This window comes from Anolis carolinensis, unplaced genomic scaffold (genome assembly GCF_035594765.1).
Source record: "Anolis carolinensis isolate JA03-04 unplaced genomic scaffold, rAnoCar3.1.pri scaffold_8, whole genome shotgun sequence".
Taxonomy (NCBI): domain Eukaryota; kingdom Metazoa; phylum Chordata; class Lepidosauria; order Squamata; family Dactyloidae; genus Anolis; species Anolis carolinensis.
Genome location: NW_026943819.1, coordinates 9,813,179 through 9,831,637, shown reverse-complemented (window position 1 = coordinate 9,831,637; position 18,459 = coordinate 9,813,179). Strand labels below are relative to the sequence as shown.

Sequence of the window (18,459 nt, the reverse complement as noted above, 5' to 3'; positions counted from 1 at the left end):
TTACAGCAAAGTATGCCATGCTAGCGTTGCTGTAGTTAAAGATCTGTCAGCGGTCCCTCTTAGTGCGTTATCAGTCAAGGCAACTGCGGCACAGCAGCTGGCAGCTCCGTCGTGGAGCCCGATCTGCGGTTATTGTTTTGAGCAGCTTCCCCTCCCGAGCCTTAAGAAAAAGAGTGAAACAACCCTTCTGCGGTTGCACACGTGTGAAATCCTATTCGTGGAGGGAGCCGAGTTTGCCGAAATTGATGGATGGGCTTTGATTGATGGGACGTTTGCATCACCTTTAGTACAACGACCTTAAAAACACTTAGCAGCAACACTCGCAATAAAGCCACAACAAAATAAAAGGAATAGCATCACCTGAGAAGGGAGAGAATTTCACCCACAATTCATGTAGGAGTGAATGAATTCATGAATTTTCCACACACACACAATCTGTTGAATTCATATTGAAATTGTGAATAGATCCAATGCAAACAGAATGAACTTTTTTGACTATTGGCACTGGTCACATTCAATATGTAAGCATTGCCAGTGTATTCTCAATTGCATTGACCTGTTTCCAGACCATCCTAATCGTCAACAACATTCCCCGTACTTCCCGGTCATCATATTAACAAAATATAGACTTATTTTATTTATTTTTCAAACTTATATGCCGCCACTCCCCTAGGGCTCGGGACGGCTTACAAGAACCGGCTAAAATCAACAATTTAAAAACATCTTTAAAACATCTTTAAAAAAACATCTTAAAAACATCCTAAACTTGACTTGTGATTGTTACTCACATATTGTTACATTTAATCATAATTGAATGTACAATTACAGTAGAGTCTCACTTATCCAAGCTTCGCTTATCCAAGCCTCTGGATTATCCAAGCCATTTTTATAGTCAATGTTTTCAATATATCGTGATATTTTGGTGCTAAATTCGTAAATACAGTAATTACAACATAACATTACTGCGTATTGAACTACTTTTTCTGTCAAATTTGTTGTATAACATGCTTAATTTGTAAAATCATAACCTAAATTGATGTTTAATAGGCTTTTCCTTAATCCCTCCTTATTATCCAAGATATTCGCTTATCCAAGCTTCTGCCAGCCCGTTTAGCTTGGAAAAGTGAGACTCTACTGTAGACTGTACATTTAAATGTACAGTTGTATAATTGAATACAATTGCAGTATATACTCAAGTACAAGCCTAGTTTTTCAGCCCTTTTTTTAGGACTAAAAAATCCCCCCTCGGCTTATACTCGGGTGAGGATCCTGGTTGGCTTATATTTGGGTCAGCTTATACTTGAGAATATATGGTACACTTATTATTTTTCTCTATTATTATTGGTATTGTTACATTCATTATTTTACTCTATTATTATTACATTTATTATTGTACTCTATTATTGTTGCTACTACTACATTTATTTTACTCTATTATTATTATTATTATTATTATTATTATTATTATTATTATTAATAATAATACATTTATTATTTCACTCTGATCTTATTATTATTATTACATGTATTATTTTACTCTATTATTATTAAAAGGATACATAAGCATATTTACATTGAAGAAGATGAGAATAATGATTTGATCATAGTTAGACAGTCTTATCTTATTACATTATTTGAGGTACAGTAGAGTCTCCCTTATCCAACATTCTGGATTATCCAACGCATTTTTGTAGTCAATGTTTTCAATGCATTGTGATATTTTGGTGCTAAATTCGTAAATTCAGTAATTACTACATAGCATCAATATGTAATGAACTACTTTTTCTGTCAAATTTGTTGTATAACATGATGTTTTGGTGCTTAATTTGTAAAGTCATAACCTATTTTGATGTTTAATAGGCTTTTTCTTAATCTCTCCTTATTATCCAACATATTAACTTTTCCAACGTTCTACCGGCCCTTTTATGTTGGATAAGTGAGACTCTACTGTACTAATAATAATAATAATGGCTGTAATAATAATTATAATAGTTTTTAGTGTGCCAATTTATAAGTGTAGAATAATCCTTTTTCAAAATAGACCTCCAGACTCTGAACAACCTTGAGAGCTAGACTTTGAGTTTACAAATTAATAAATAGAAATGGTTCTCAGAATGCTCTATAACCAACTATTACAAGCTAATATGACAGAAAATAAGTGCATGTCCATAAATTAATATTGAGTTAGAGGACAGATTGTTTTCTTGAGTAACAAATCTGGATATTCCCATTAGGTATTTTTAGTTAAATATGTACATTTAAGGTTTTGAAAACCTATCTACAGTTTATAATCCATTTTCCTTGGCCAGAGACATGCAGTTTGCTTACGTGATTGGATCCACAAGCTTGAAGCAAAATTGCACATAATATGATATATAAGATCTCAGGAGGATTCAGACAAATTCTCACGATTATTGGCGCAACGTCTCTGCTTGGCTCCCAAATAGATTCTAAAGCAGTTGAAATGTGTATTATTACACTCCTGTTGCGATCCCAAATAGTTCCCAGAAACAAACATGCTAAGTATAGCAAAGTATACATTCTCAGGTTTAAGTCTTTCCCGCTGTGCTCCTGTTTTATTCCGTGCTATGATAGTTAACTTACCGTTGTTTATTTATTCCATTGAAATAAGTGAAAGTGTATGTCATCACCTGTTAGTATAACTCTACTGATTTTATTCCCTTTGTTTTAGTTAGTAAAATAGACCTTAACATTTGCTTTTCCAAAGGAAAATGATTTTTGGTCTCCAACAGGTTGTTATTGTGTCTGATCTTTTCCCCTCTATTTCAGCTTTAAATGAGCCAACCATAGATTATGGGTTCCAAAGACTCCAAAAAGTTATCCCAAGACATCCTGGTGACCCAGAAAGGCTAGCCAAGGTATGACATTTACTAAGCCTTTTCAGCACAATTGAACAATTTATATCTGGTTGATTGACAGAGTAACCTTAAACAATTCTGTGGTCTCGGGTAAATGGGTACAGCAAAGGGAACCAAGTCTCATGTGGCCCACCAAGGCCTTTTGGCCATGCAGAGAGATCCATCAATTCGGGAAAAAATTATTCAAAAATGCACAAGGATACAGAGATCTATTGGCTTTGTCCTCCTTAGTCATCTTGAAACAGTTTGTAATTGAAATCCTACTGGTCCCATTACACAATTTTGCATACATGAAAGATACAGTGGTACTACAGTAGACTCTCAGTTAAGTGGACCTCAATCAGTTGGAACTCTCAAGCAACTAACAAATCATAAAAATAATACTTTAACTAAAAATTCAAATTTTAGCAGAAATGTTACATTAAGTTTGTCTTTGTTTGCTTTTAATTATCAATACGAAGTCAGTATAGAGTTTATAATAGGGTATAATATGGGGTATAGTATTAATTAGGTCTATTTTTAATGGGAACTCTCAAGAAACCAGAAATTACATTGATCCATTCTCTATCAGTGCCCATGCCATGGATTATCTGAGAGTCTACTATATATGATTAGTTGGTTTTGTTTGATTATTTTGAACTCAATTTTAAAAAATTACAATGGGCAATTGCTGCACCAGATATCTCTATAGAGATGATTCTCCCATTTAAATCCTGGAAGCAGAGCCAAATATTGCAAAGGAGAGAATTCCACAATCCTAGACTTCTTTTTTTTAGCTCAGTAATTAATAACTTGGAATATACTTTCCATACCTAAACTATAGATATTATGTATGCAAAACTGAGTAATACTTCCGTGGAATTTCATTTGCCATAACTTACTAGTTAGTCCACTTTCATAATTCTTGGTGCTTCTTCCTTACTCCTTGTAGGAGATGCTATTGAAACGAGCAGCTGACCTAGTTGAAGCACTGTATGGGACACCACATAATAATCAGGTGACAACATCTCTCTTCCTCTTTCTCTCTGTTCTCTGGTTTTTAGTGAAAATACAAGGCAAGAGGAAATGGGTTCTCATGTACTTCTTTTCCTAACAGTCCTCTAATAATTATTAATCTGCTTATTTTTGAAAATATATATCATACGTTGTGGAACCTTTGGATAGTCGGTGTGTAAATAAAATCAACTTCAGCCATTGAAAACTTTTCAGAACTTAAAACACTAATGGTAATATAGAATTACTCATAATACTGCTCATAGGTTAAGTATGAGGAGTAGGGCATTGTTGGGTGTCTAATGAGACCTACATTCCCACAAAGGGGATTCTGCCATGAGGAATGGAAAGAATATTCCAAAATTGTCAGTATATTCAGGAAATGGTCAGAAAACATGTTTTTTGAGTGTCCAGAAACCCTGATGAGAAGAATCTTCCATTGAGCATAATATTTGCAGATTGGGATTTATTCTGTCTAAGATTCACATGTTGATTTTTTTACATTACTTCTTAGCACTTTAATCCCTTCCTACCTTACCTTATCCCAGTTGACTCTCTAACACTTGTTTATGCACTTTATTAAAGCTTTGGATATTGTGTTTTATATGCCCGACCCCTTTTATCTCCAGTGGTTGATGCTGTATTATTACTCATTTGTTCTGATTTTATGTGTTTTATTGTATTTTTATAATGTTTAAATTGTTTATTTTATTTGATTTATGTTATTATTGTTTTGTTTTGATATTCATTGTAATTGCTTTATTGTTTTGTTTTGGGCATCGCCCCATGTTAGCCGCCCCCAAGTCCCTTCGGGGAGATGGTGGTGGGATAGAAAAAATAAAGTATTATTATTATTATTATTATTATTATTATTATTATTATTAGTACTATTACTGTTAATGTGGGATTTGTGTATAGGTAGTGTTTAAATGAAATTTGTGTCTTGCCTGTATTGCATACTGATTGCATCATCCAGAGTGTGCTATTGTCTGGAAAGAGTTAATTGCTAAGAAGCTGTAATGATCTTGATGTGTGACTGGAACTGGGGAGTATCCAGACACAAGTGTGTGTGCATTACTGATTGTATCAGTTCAGTTCTGAGTAGAGTTGAATGCTGTCTGTCTAGAGTGAGAGTCCTATGTTTGTCTGCAAGTCTGTTTGTCTTGATTATTACTGAAGTCAGTAAAACTTTGTATATAGTTTTACCAATGTCTCGGTTGTCACCTCGTTCTGCGTTCCACTAATTCCATCCAACTACTGCTGCGCTGCTATTACTCTGACAATTACTACATTAAAATAACATATTTTTCCCAGCAGAAAATAATTTCTTGTGTAAAAATGCTACAAATTGTGTTTCTTTGCACACAATTCACACAGGCAGGAAACAGCCTGTAAACACATGTGAAAATGTAGAAACTTGGAGAAAGGACTGTGAACCTCCTTCTCCTTCCCGAGACATTCATTGAACATTTCACAGCGTCTTTCTTCTACTTCTACATGCTTAAACATTCTGTCTGGGACTGATTTCTCGCTTGTTACCTGCAGGATATAATTCTGAAGAGAGCTGCCGATATCGCAGAAGCCCTCTACAGCGTCCCAAGGAATCCTGGCCAAATCCCGGCGTTGTCTAGCTCTCCAGCTCACAGTAGTATGATGGGCATTAACTCTTATGGCAGCCAGTTAGGAGTCAGCATCTCAGAATCAACACAAGGGAACAATCAAGGTAAACACTGTTGGTATTAGACCACATAATGTGAGGCCTTGGTGGTCGAAAAACCCATAGACGTTTTGCGTATTCGTGTACTGCTTAAAGGCTTAGATTTGAAAGTGGTCTCTGTTTGAAGGACTACCTGGATTAGGGATATCAGTCTTCTTTAATAAGCCAATTAGTGAAGGCACTGTGTAGATCAAAGAGTGGATCTGCTCACTTTCTCAAGATGCAGAGAGTATTAAAACCTTCTTAAGTGATTGCATTGATCTTTTCACTATTTGTTTCAGTTTACAAAACACTGAATATAGATTAATAAGGTCATGGAGCATTAAATACTGGTAATTCTACAGTCAAATAACTCAAATTATTCAGCTAATTTTGGCCAAGTCAAATAAGTAAGTAACTTTAATTTTCTACCCTGCCACCATCTCCCTGCAGGGACTCGGGGTGGCTAACACAGGACAACGGCCTGAAAACAGTAAACAAGTACAACAATTAAAACATATTACAATGAATAAAACACAGTAAAATCACATTATGCAAACAATGCATTACATTAAGCATAAAAGCCAATTAAAACATAAAGTAGGTAAAAGTAAAATAAAATAAAATGAACCACCAGGTTGGTGGAGGGGGATAGTATGGAGTGGCCAAATTGAACTAAAGTGCCATAGTAAAGTTATAAAATGCTTCGGGGCAGAGGACAAAGTGCAACTATTTCTTGATCATTGGGTGGGGATAAGTGTCTTTAGGTATGTAATAAAATAATAATATTTTGATATTCTAGGGTGGGGTGGATAAAAAAGTAAAGATTGAAAAATACAAAACGAAACTGTCTTACTACAAGATGGTTGTTGGGAAGCCCTTTGACTTGTTAAAGAGGTAAATTCAAGAACAAAAGGTAGTCCAAAAAATCTGGGAGGGAAACTCCCAAAATATGAAACATTTCTAGTCCCAAACATTTCTGATAAGAGACACTCAACCTATTTAGGAAAAGCTGACCTGTGGAAATGACTTCCAACTTTTCATTCCAGCATTTTTTATCTTTTACCTAAGCCAGAACTATAACTCAACCTCACGAATATGTATCATGTGAAGGCATTTCTTCCTTTTACACTTACCAAACATATTTTTGCTATGTAGTGGAGAATTACTCTCTATATATCTGTTGAAATAATTGAGAAGGTACAGCCTTGACCACAATTTGCGGCTAAATCCCATGTTCATGTCATAAACATTAGAAACACTTGTGTGCTAATTTTTTCCAGATCTTGAAACACCCTGCCACATTCTTTCAATAATCAGATGTGATCCGCCAAATGTACACATGTTGTCAAACAAAGGCGTGTTCATGTCAGCCAGGGAAACATTCTTCAGGGGTGAGAACCTGTAAGAGATCTTAGGCAGCGGTGCTGCATTTGCAGGCACCTCTTCACCCCGCACTCGGAGCCAGGGCTTTGTGCCAGCATTCGTGTATCCACTGGAGGCCCCCAACCCAGCCCCAAGGAGATAGGCCACCACGACGTTACATGGCAGCTATCAATCCCCGTGGGTGCTGGTTAGCTGAGAGACTACTGTATTTCTGTGCAAAAGTATAATTTTCTGCATTAAAAATTGCTTCCGACGTAGAAAATCATCATAAGGAAAAAAATCCAATTTTTTGTGCAGAATAAGTTTCCAACTACAAAATTATTTTTAATGCTTTTCTGTATAGAAATATTTGACACATCCACATGCCCTGTGATGATATCTTTTTAATGCCTCTGGCCAAAGGAATATAATAGCCAGGTGTGTCACCTTATTCTCTGGCAACCAAGAAATGCCTTTGTTTTGGGGAGGGACTGTGGGGCTCATAAAGTGGGTTGGAGGTCTTTGGTTGTAGCGTGGTTGTAATAGAAGAAGTAGTAGGGGCACAAGTCCAACTTGTGCCATCATAATTTACTAACAAATCGCCAGCCATGAATCACAAACTAATGCAGAGATGGGCTGTCTAATAATACTAATAATACTAATTATTATTATTATTATTATTATTATTATTATTATTATTATTATTATTTGATTGAAGTCAAAAATCAGAAACTCCTCAAAGCACAGCAGACAAAAAACCAGTACAAGAAAACCGCACTGCAAACTAGAGTTGACAGCTGGCACAACAAAACATTGCATGGAAATTTCCTTGACAAAATTGAAGGAAAAGCTGATAAGGAGAAGACCTGGCTCTGGCTCACGAATGGACCCTGAAGAAGGAGACAGAAGGCCTGATCCTTGCAGCCCAGGAGCAAGCCATCAGGACAAAGGCCATTAAGGCCAAGATCGAAAAATCAGCTGTTGATCCAAAATGCAGACTGTGCAAGGAAACCGACGAAACCGTTCATATCCTCAGCTGCTGTAAGAAAATCGCACAGACAGACTACAAACAGAGGCACAACTATGTGGCCCAAATGATTCATTGGAACTTATGCCTCAAGTACCACCTCCCAGCAGTAAAGAACTGGTGGGATCACAAACCTGCAAAGGTCGTGGAAAATGAACACGCAAAGATACTGTGGGACTTCCGAATCCAGACTGACAAAGTTCTGGAACACAGCACACCAGACATCACAGTTGTGGAAAAGAAAAAGGTTTGGATCATTGATGTTGCCATCCCAGGTGACAGTCGCATTGATGAAAAACAACAGGAAAAACTCAGCCGCTATCAGGACCTCATTCGAAAATACATCACACAATCCTAGACACTTGGGAAGTGTTCGACTTGTGATTTTGTGATATGAAATCCAGCATATCTATCTTGTTTGCTGTGTCATAAAATAATAATAATAATAATAATAATAATAATAATAATAATAATAATAATAATAATAATAATTTTATTTTTATATGCTGCTTCCATCTCCCCAACGGGGACTTGGAGCGGCTCACATATCATACAATCATATAATCATATAATATCATAAAATCAATAGTTAAGACATCAAAGAATGCATTTAAAAACAAATTAACAAGTCATGATTTAAAATAGACATAATTAAAATATTAAACAATCATCCAAGGCGTTAAAAGGTCCAATATAGGACAACAATCTGGGCAACAGTCAAACTGATGGAGGGAGTGTCTATTACAGAATAGAACATACATCAAATAGAGATAACAAGCAGGGATGATAAATCTGAATGAAAATCAAACTATAAAGTGACAGGGCAAGTTTCAATGTGGATATGGGCCAGGTTATAACGGACTTGTTTACTCAAAAGCACAATGGAACAACCAACGGAACCAAAGCTTTCATGGCCGGAATCACTAGATTGCTGTGAGTTTTCCAGGCTGTATAGCCATGTTTCAGAAGCATTCTCTCCTGATGTTTCACCCACATCTATGAAGACTTCACAACCTCTGAGGATGCCATTGATGTGGGTGAAACGTCAGGAGAGAATGCTTCTGGAACATGGCCAAACAGCTCGGAAAACTCACAACAACCTAATGCAGAGATGTGGCTTAATGCATTTTAAACATGATAGACAGCAAACCAGGTAAGTGAAGATGATATGACTGAGAGAGATCGTGATGTTGGCTTCAACTGCCGGCACTCACTGGATGTTTCTTTCTTGCAGGTTACATCCGCAACACAAGCAGCATCTCCCCCCGAGGTTACTCTTCCAGCTCGACCCCTCAGCAGTCTAATTACAGCACCTCCAGTAACAGCATGAACGGCTACAGCAACGTCCCCATGTCTAACCTGGGTGTGCCTGGCTCGCCTGGATTCATTAACGGCTCTCCCACAGGATCTCCCTATGGCTGTGAGTTCTCCGCATTTCCCCTTCTCTTCCCTCCATCCAAGCTGACCTTTGGTTAGATTTAAGCCAAGAGGCAATCTGCTGCAAAATGCTGGTCCTTCTTCTGGGGTGACATACTGGAAAGTTTCCCAATACGGCAGCCAGAAATTAAGTACCAGGTAGCTGCAGAATGAGCCTGCAAAGGGAAACATGCCAGTTTCTGACATCAAGCCGAGTCTCTCTGCTACATGTCTAGTGCTCGGAAAGTTGCATTGTATAAACCAGGGGTCCCCAAACTTTTTAAACAGGGGGCCAGTTCACGATCCTTCGGACCGTTGGAGGGCCGGACTATAGTTGGCCACCGAGCAATAATAATAATAACAATAACAACAACAACAACAACAACAATAAAAAAGGGTTGGAAGAGACCCTTTGAGCCATTGAGTCCAATCCCCTTCTGCCTTTGTGCACCAAAAGCACAAGCAAAGCACCCCTGACAGATGGCCACCCAGCCTCAATGTTAATAATAATAATAATAATAATAATAATAATAATAATAATAATAAAGAGGGTTGGAAGAGACCCCTTGGGCCATTTAGTCCAATCCCCTTCTGCCTTTGTGCACCAAAGCACAAGCAAAGCATCCCTGACAGATGGCCACCCAGCCTCAATGTTAATAATAATAATAATAATAATAATAATAATAATAATAATAATAATAATAATAAGAGGGTTGGAAGAGACCCCTTGGGCCATTTAGTCCAATCCCCTTCTGCCTTTGTGCACCAAAGCACAAGCAAAGCATCCCTGACAGATGGCCACCCAGCCTCAATGTTAATAATAATAATAATAATAATAATAATAATAATAATAATAATAATAATAATAACGATCTGCCAACTGCAAAAGGCCACCCTACTGGGATCTGCACGCATCATCCGAAAATATGTCACACAGTCCTAGACACTTGGGAAGTGTTCGACTTGTGATTTTGTGATACGAAATCCAGCATATCTATCTTGTTTGCTGTGACTAATAATAATAATAATAATAATAATAATAATAATAATAATAATAATAATAATAATAATAATAATAAAGGTTGGAAGAGAATAAGAGATCCCTTGGGTCATTTAGCCCAACCCCCTTTTGCCCTTCTGCCGTGGGGGCAGGATAAATGGCTTCGATGGGCCGCATCTGGCCCCCGGGCCTTAGTTTGTTATAAACCATAAATTACACTATGTAACACAATGTTTGTTCCTGGGCCCCCAGGTGTTTTGGCCAACAACTCCCAGAAATCCCAGCCAGTTTACCAGCTGTTAGGATTTCTGGGAGTTGAAGGATAAAATATCTGGGGACCCACAGGTTAAGAACCACTGTTCAGAAGATAAGGATACTCTACCTTTTTAAAAAAGCTTTCCCACCATGAGAGAAAATGCACTAGAATACTTTGGACTGTCTGTTGCAATGCTGGAATGAAATGTGAATCTTCCAAGTTCACTTGCAGTCATTGTTCATCCACCTACAATGCTTAATTGTTTTCCTAAATTCTCTCCAGCCCACATTTCAGAATGAGAACATCTTGAATTTTTGTTTTTTAATAATATGTTGCCTGCTTGAAAGAGTCGCCCTCCAAGAAAGAAATTTGAAACGCCTATTGCTGTTACATACAGAGTTAAAAAATGGCCAAACAGATGTTTGGTGCATATATATATATATCTTACAAACTCTACATCCTGGCTGAGTTATTTGTGCCAAGTTTAAGCTCCAGGGGAAAGAGAGAAATTTTTACAGCTGAGTTATAAACCCCTGACAATAAGGGTTTACAATGAGATGCTGACAGACCCTTTAAAAGTGTTTTTAAATAAAAAACTGAAGTAGTCTGTGAGAAGAGTATGTGCAAAGTAAAATCCAGCTGCGATTGTGTGGGCATGCCATAGATTGGTGTCAGCAAAATGAGTGTTTTAGACCTAAAATGGAATCTCACTTTCCATTTGAATCATTTTTACAACTTCTGAGAACTACTTTAAAAAAAGTACTACTTCTAAAACAATCTTAACTAAGTGTGATTAAAATTATCATATTTCTCCACAGCCATACTGCAGGGGGATAAAGGATTTGTAGTCCAATGGATTTGAATGACACCAGACTGGAGAAGATCACTCTAAAACCGTGGTTCCCAACCTTTTTTTGACCAGAGACCACTTTCCAATATTAGTCCCAAAAGGGTTACAAATCAGTTTTTGGTCAACTTTAGATTCAGTTTGGTTATTTGGAGTGCTGATTCAGAAAACTTCATTGGCTAGATCACATCAGCTCTAGTTTCTGATACAGAACATATGCCATCCAGTAGTCACCATCTGCTCACCTACAGAAAACCATATTTAATAATCTAGAGCTGATGTGGTCTATCCAATGCAATTTTCTGAATCAGCACCCAAATAACTCCAGGAACAGGCCTAAAAATGAAGACACCAAGCTGCCCCCACTTCCAGGGGGAATGGCTCTACTCAAGGGGAAGGAGGAGGAGGAGAAGCAGCAGTCAGGAGGCTTGTTGATGCACCTTTCATGGGTAGTCAGCCTCTCCCCTCCCGACAATCCAGTTGCTTCGGCATTATAAGAGGGTTTTGTTCTTGGGGGACCACTGGTTGTCCATGGACCACAGGTTGGGAACCACTGCTCTAAAATATGGGCCTTCAGCTTGCCCATTCTGCCACATTTCACAGGTGAAGACCAGAGAGAGATATCTTAATAACAAACAAACAAACAAAAGAGTGTTTGGTGGCATCTTCACAATTGAGACTAGAACAACAGAAGAGGCACCTACACTGTAGAATCAATGCAGTTTAGTATCACTTTAACTAATGACTCAATGCTATGGAATTGCTGAGTGTTTAGTTTGGTAAAGGCTAAAGAACTAGTAAAACTACAACTACTATGATTTCATAGTATTGAGACATGGCAGTTGAAGTCATGTTAAGCTGCAATCATTCTAAAGTTTAGAAGTTCCCCAAAACATCATCTCCTTTAAAAGCAAACCAACAACAAATACGAGAGTCAACAGCAACATCTATGCTATATATCCCCATTTTTAAAATTTGGTATAAATGTATTTGCCAAGTTATGAACGCATTTCATCAGGTGCATGGTAAGCTTTTCTCTATTTATAGATTAGTATATGTAAACCTTTTGTAAAACTGTGCTGTCAAAGGCTTTCATGGCCGGAATCACAGGGTTGTTGTGAGTTTACCGGGCTGTATGGCCATGTTTATGTAACAAAAGTTTATGTAAAACTTTTTTCTGCGTAATGAGCCACCCCAGTTAGTGAGACTGAAGATAGAATGCGAGAGAGATGGCGTCTCTTACTGGATGTTTCTGTTTCCATCTTTTCCTCAGTGATGTCTTCAAGTCCGACCATTGGCTCATCCAGTGCTTCCTCCATCCTTCCATTCTCCTCTTCTGTCTTTCCTGCGGTCAAACAAAAGAGTGCCTTTGCCCCCGTCATCCGACCCCAAGGGTCTCCTTCCCCAGCTTGCTCCACTGGCAATGGAAATGGGTTTAGAGGTAAGCAATGTTTTATTGTCCTGCCCCCAGTAACTGGAACTGCTAAGATTATGAATCTCTTAATGGAAATATGCACTCACTTTCAGCTCTGAACCACAATGTCAGATCATGAGAAATACAGTTCTTCCCTCTACTTGCAACACTGACCTAGAAACCTGCTTTCTTTCTGGAGTCCTTCATCCACCCAAGCACCTAGAAAAAAGAATAGAATTGAGACAAGTCTCAGAAAGAAGGGATAGAAAATACCCAACTTTGTGGCTCCAAGGCTGGAGACTGGGATTTAACACACAAACTACAGATGATCTGAGCATTTGCAAGTGAAGTGACATGGATGACATGGTCAACCTCTGGAGTTAGGCAAATACTAGGATGGGAAATCTACCAGTACAAAGTCTCCTTCTTCAGAGGCCACCAATATCAGTTACAGTAGAGTCGCACTTATCCAAGCTAAACGGGCCGGCAGAAGCTTAGATAAGCGAATATCTTGGATAATAAGGAAGGATTAAGGAAAAGCCTATTAAACATCAAATTAGGTTATGATTTTACAAATTAAGCACCCAAACATCATGTTATACAACAAATTGGACAGAAAAAGTAGTTCAATATGCAGTAATGATATGTTGTAATTACTGTATTTACAAATTTAGCACCAAAATATCACGATACATTGAAAACATTGACTACAAAAATGGCTTGGATTATCCAGAGGCTTGGATAAGCGAGGCTTGGATAAGTGAGACTCTACTGTATTGAGAAAGTGCAATTGCCTAGAAGGCTTTTTACAAGGCATGTAATTGGCCACTGTGACAAGTGGATTCTGCATTTAATGAATCAGAAAAAACTTTTATTATATCTTCACACTCCACATGTTGTCTTTATCCCCTTAGCACCTCTTCCTGATAGAGAACGTGGTATTTGCAAGCTTTCACAGTGCAGAATTGTTATTCCAGTTTGCATGAAGGTTTTCATTAAGTCTGCACAAGGGAGGAAACCCACATGATTTTTGGCTTCCAGAGCGGTGTTAGGAAAGATACCCTCAGATAACCCGCCTTGTGCCATGTGTTCTTGCTCCCTGCATGCCATCTGCTATGTATTCCTGTTCTGCAGCCAGACGTGGTAGGGCAGGGGGAAAGCTGTGGGTCTGAAAGCACCCCCCTTGTCTGTTCCCCCAAATTGATAGCAGGTGTCCCCATCAGAAAAGCCTAGCATTTACTTTGTGTCCGCCGTCAAGGCTGCTTAAAAACAGTGTGGAGGAGATGTAATGTGACGTGAGGCAACGTGAAGTGATGAGTACCTCGGTGTCTAATCATCTCATCACAGATGTAAGGAAGCAAATTGGAAACTGCTGGAGCAGCTTGAAGGAATGGCTGCCCACCTTTGCCTCTGGCTTGCTCCACTCATCAGGATGAGAAAAGGATTCCCTCTGTTTCCAAGTGTTCAGGCTGTGAACCTTGTTGCTTCTGTCACCAAAATCTTGGCATCAGCCTTCCCTATCAGTAGCACTCAAGGATTTTAAAGGAGAAAACATAAGAGGCAGGCAAGGAGATCCCATTAATACCTCAGTGAGACTTGAGTATGCTCATGCATCTGAAAAAAGCAACTGAAATTTGGCAAGAGACAAGGAGAATGGCTGGATATAAGTAGACAAAGGTATACTCTCTCCTCCAGGGAGAGAGGAAAGTTTACAAATGAATTATTATTATTATTATTATTATTATTATTATTATTATTATTATTATTATTATTATTGCGGTTGCAAATTCCACTGGTCAAATGCTAAAAGTCATACTAGAACACACCATCTGATCATACCACAAAATGTGGCAAGAATAGTACCTTAATGCTGTAGAAGAGTGATTCCCAAAGTGGGCACTACCGTCACCCGGTGGGCGCTGGAGCGATCCAGGGGGGCGGTGATGGCATCTATTAGGACACGGGGGCGGGACCAGAGGAGGGGCGGGGCCTCTTCCCAAGTGCCGGAGACAGGGCTGAGCACCTGAGGCGCCTGTTAGGGCACAGGGGGCGGAGCTAGAGGAGTGGGCGTGGCTTCTTCCCAAGAGCCCGAGACAGGGCTGAGCCTCTATACTTCTCCTGAGAGGCCTTTTAGGACTAAATGGTAGGGCTGTGGTGGGGGCACGGCCTCTTCCCAAGAGCGCAAGACAGGGCTGAGCCTCTGAATATCTCCCGAGGCGCTTGTTAGAACACGTGGTCGGGGTATAGAGGTTCAGCCCCATCAGGCACTTGGGAAGAGGCCCCGCTCCCTCCGCTAGCCCCGCCTCCTGTGTCCTGGCAGGCATGCAGGACAGGGATAGAAGCTCAGCCCTGCCTCAGAGCTCGTAACTCCGCCCATCCCAGACCTGGTTGCCCCTTTGTGGCCCCGCCCACCTCCCCTTGCAGCTCTGCATCTTGGACTAGGGCCTCTTGAGCAGGAGCCATGTCCACCCCTCTAAGCCACGCCCCCTTTCCAGGGGTTTCTGAGTCATATTTTTTCTGAAAAGGGGGCAGTACGCCAAATAAGTTTGGGAATGACTGATATAGAACAACAATAATAAACATTTATTGGTACTGTTCCATTATCCGGGTGGAGGCCACTAGAGGGCACTAGAGAGAGAAGAATAGTCCATTTTATGAGGGTGGAGGGTGGGTTGAAGGAGGAAAACCATTTCCCCCTGTTTCCCTGTTATTCCTCCCACCCATGTCCCCGTCTTGGAAAAAACCCTCATTTGTGATATGGGAAGGGGGGGGGGAAGGGGAATAACCAGCAAAAATGGGGAAGTGGTTTTCCTCCATCAACTCCCCCCTGTAAAATGGACTATCCTTCTCTCTCTAGTGCCCCCTTGTGGCTTCCACCCAGATAATGGAACAGTAGCCATTTATTACCGCCTCCCCTTAAGAGCTCGAGGTGGGGTACAAAAACAGAGATAAAACACAAGAATATTAAAATACACATAACAGGATACACACAGTTAAATTACAGGTTAAAATTCATTGATAAAATGCTAGTTAAAATTGACTGAGTAGTTTTGCTGGGTGAGCTAGGTCTCCAGTTGAGTTTTGAATTGTGACAGCTGATTTAGCCGTTGAATCTCTTCTGACAGATCTTTTCAGTCTTGGGGCAGCCAATGAAAAGGTCTTCTGGGTGACAGTGGCATCTTGTTAGTCACAAGGAATACACATACATAGGTTTCGCTTGTGTATATGTTCCTTTGGATGCTGTGGAGGTTGGTGTTCCCTTCCTCCCTCCACATTACATAACCTGCCCAGACCTACCATATAGTCTCAGAAATTCCTCTGCATGGCGTTTCCATGCTTTGTGGAGTGCAACTGGGATTGGAGAAATGTCTACCTATGTTCCCATAGCAAGCCATGAAATGATTACAATAATGTTGAGTCCTTTGGGGAACCTTAGTGTATCTTGGTCATTCTGTAATCATTTTGCTTGTATCCTCACATGAGAAAATAGATTTCAGGAGAAAGACACTTCCTTGATTCATTTTAAAGAGTCTTGATTTCGGTCTCCTCCTACCACTTTTCCCACGTGTCCTCAGCTTATTTTGACATCTGCAAACTGAGTTCAAAGTGTGAAAAGAGTTTGCAATCAGTTAATTTAGGCCCTTTCCACACAACTGAATAAAATCCCACATTTTCTGCTTTGAACTGGAATATATGGCAGTGTGGATTCAGATAACCCAGATCAAAACAGATATTGTGGGATTTTCTGTCTCGATATTCTGGCTTATATGGCTGTGTGGAAGGGCCCTTAGTGGAAAAAGAGGAGAGCAGTGAGTGGAAGCTTCACTTTCCATGTAGGCTCAGGCATAAGCAAACTGCCTCTCCAACATGTGTATTCTCCCTCAGTAACAGCTTTTGCCGTCCTGACTACACATTGATGTCACTTGGTTGCATCTATCCTGGTCTTCATCCACAAAATGTTAGAAGATACGTGGGAACGGATTTCTGCTCTTGTCAGCACTCACTCGACTGCACAGCCAAAAAAATCTCATTTGTAGAGCAGAGGCACCATATTTTGCAATTTAAAAAAATGAAATTGAGTGGCCTTATCTTATAGAAGGGAGTGAAAAAAGCGATGAAAGACATGCAGACACAATGTGAAGAAGTCCCTTGTGGTTTCACTTCTGTGGTGAATTCATCTCTGTCGTGAATCATGGAGAGTTGAAACTGACAGGGGGGCCTTTCTTGGCTTGGACATCATGACTTGTGTATTTGGCAGTCTTGAGGTATATTCTGGGGAAAAAATACCATGTCAAGTTCCATTTTATTTTAGCTTCTATTCTGTGAAGTCTTTCTCTCTTTCTCATTTTTCCCACCCCCCTTAACACACACGCAGATATCAGGACACAGGGTCTACTTCGGGTCTTTTTATGAGAAATGCAAGGTCCACCAACCCCAAAACTTCTTTGTTAGAGTATCATGACATAGAAAAATGGATAACCTTACCAGTCATTGCTATTCAAGAGTGGAGACCAAAGTCCTTGGGGAATTCTGCACCAGAACCAATGACTCCAATCTGACTCCAATACTATACAGTGTATCCACATTCTTGTTTTTCTTCAGCATTAGGTTTTTCAATAATATGGTATTACAACCAGAAATCCACCACCATCATAGTAAGGTTCTGTCCCTAATATAAGGATAATTTCATTCTTTCTTTCTCCTACTTTGTTGATTTAACTAGTGGCAGGTTGTTAGTAAGCAAAGCAAAGCAAAATGCACAGAACCACAACTCATTTTCTCATCATTGTGTACAATGAGTTTAGAATTACATGGGGCTGGAGGGAGGAAGACACAAGAGAGAAAAAGTAAGAGAAATCTGGGATAGTTCAAGAAAGAGGCTGAATGTGAACTGTGAACACACAAGTACAATCAAAACAAAAAGAAGAATTGTGGACTCTAAATACTTCCAGGGCTGCTATTAGAGTCTATCGTTTACTGTGGTCTCAATCATTGTGACGAGGAAAGGAACATTACAGACGTGATGGTGTTAGTAATGAGAGAAATCTGAGCGTCTCTAAACCTTGAGCTGCACATGTCCAGCGCAAGAGTGTATCTTGTTACCAAACCGAGGCTGCTTTTTCACCAAGTTACTGGAGTATCCCTCCGAGGCTGCCTCAGAAGAAGCTAATGGGGGAGTTGAATAGTTACATGTCACAGCACTTGCTTTCTTAAATAATTGTACCTGACTTTTTCCCCAGACATTCTAAGCCCAGGTCTCTCTTTTAATCGTTGCTGACTTTATCCATTCTGAAGTGCGATCATTTCCAGTGATGGTTCACCATGTCACAGTGAAGGCCCAAAACACTGAGTAGATGATCCTCAACAAACATTGTGCAAATGTCCCCAAATGTAGAGATGCATCAAGAAAGTGCTCGCTGATATCTAGTTGTGATTGTTGAGCATTTAGCGATAAGGAAAATATATACAAATGTCATAAAATCCAATTAGGTTGATCAATAGTATTCCCCTGACGTTAAGTCCAGTCGTGACCGACTCTGGGGGTTGGTGCTCATCTCCATTTCTA

The 18,459-nt window shown here is 39.5% G+C and overlaps 1 protein-coding gene and 1 long non-coding RNA gene across 6 annotated transcripts in view; one reads left to right on the top strand and one right to left on the bottom strand.

Annotated features, from left to right (window-relative positions):
• The window catches only part of LOC103280530 (uncharacterized), a 118,847-nt gene that overhangs the window by 3,940 nt on the left and 96,448 nt on the right, over positions 1–18,459 (bottom strand). For both annotated transcript variants that reach the window (XR_010000377.1, XR_010000376.1), the window contains 2 exons: positions 13,068–13,112; positions 12,723–12,824 (listed from right to left, as the gene is read on the bottom strand). This is a non-coding gene — a long non-coding RNA (uncharacterized LOC103280530). The remainder of the gene's footprint in view (positions 1–12,722; positions 12,825–13,067; positions 13,113–18,459) is intronic.
• Positions 1–18,459, top strand: part of ebf2 (EBF transcription factor 2) — a 237,313-nt gene that overhangs the window by 209,903 nt on the left and 8,951 nt on the right. For 3 of the 4 annotated variants that reach the window (XM_062960844.1, XM_062960847.1, XM_062960846.1), the window contains 5 exons: positions 2,791–2,879; positions 3,811–3,876; positions 5,418–5,595; positions 9,195–9,380; positions 12,753–12,920. In XM_062960844.1, coding sequence (XP_062816914.1) covers positions 2,791–2,879; positions 3,811–3,876; positions 5,418–5,595; positions 9,195–9,380; positions 12,753–12,920 — 687 coding nt within the window. Of the gene's footprint in view, positions 1–2,790; positions 2,880–3,810; positions 3,877–5,417; positions 5,596–9,194; positions 9,381–12,752; positions 12,921–16,778; positions 16,947–18,459 lie in introns of those variants that run through there. The other variant, XM_062960845.1, reaches the window with a different exon arrangement.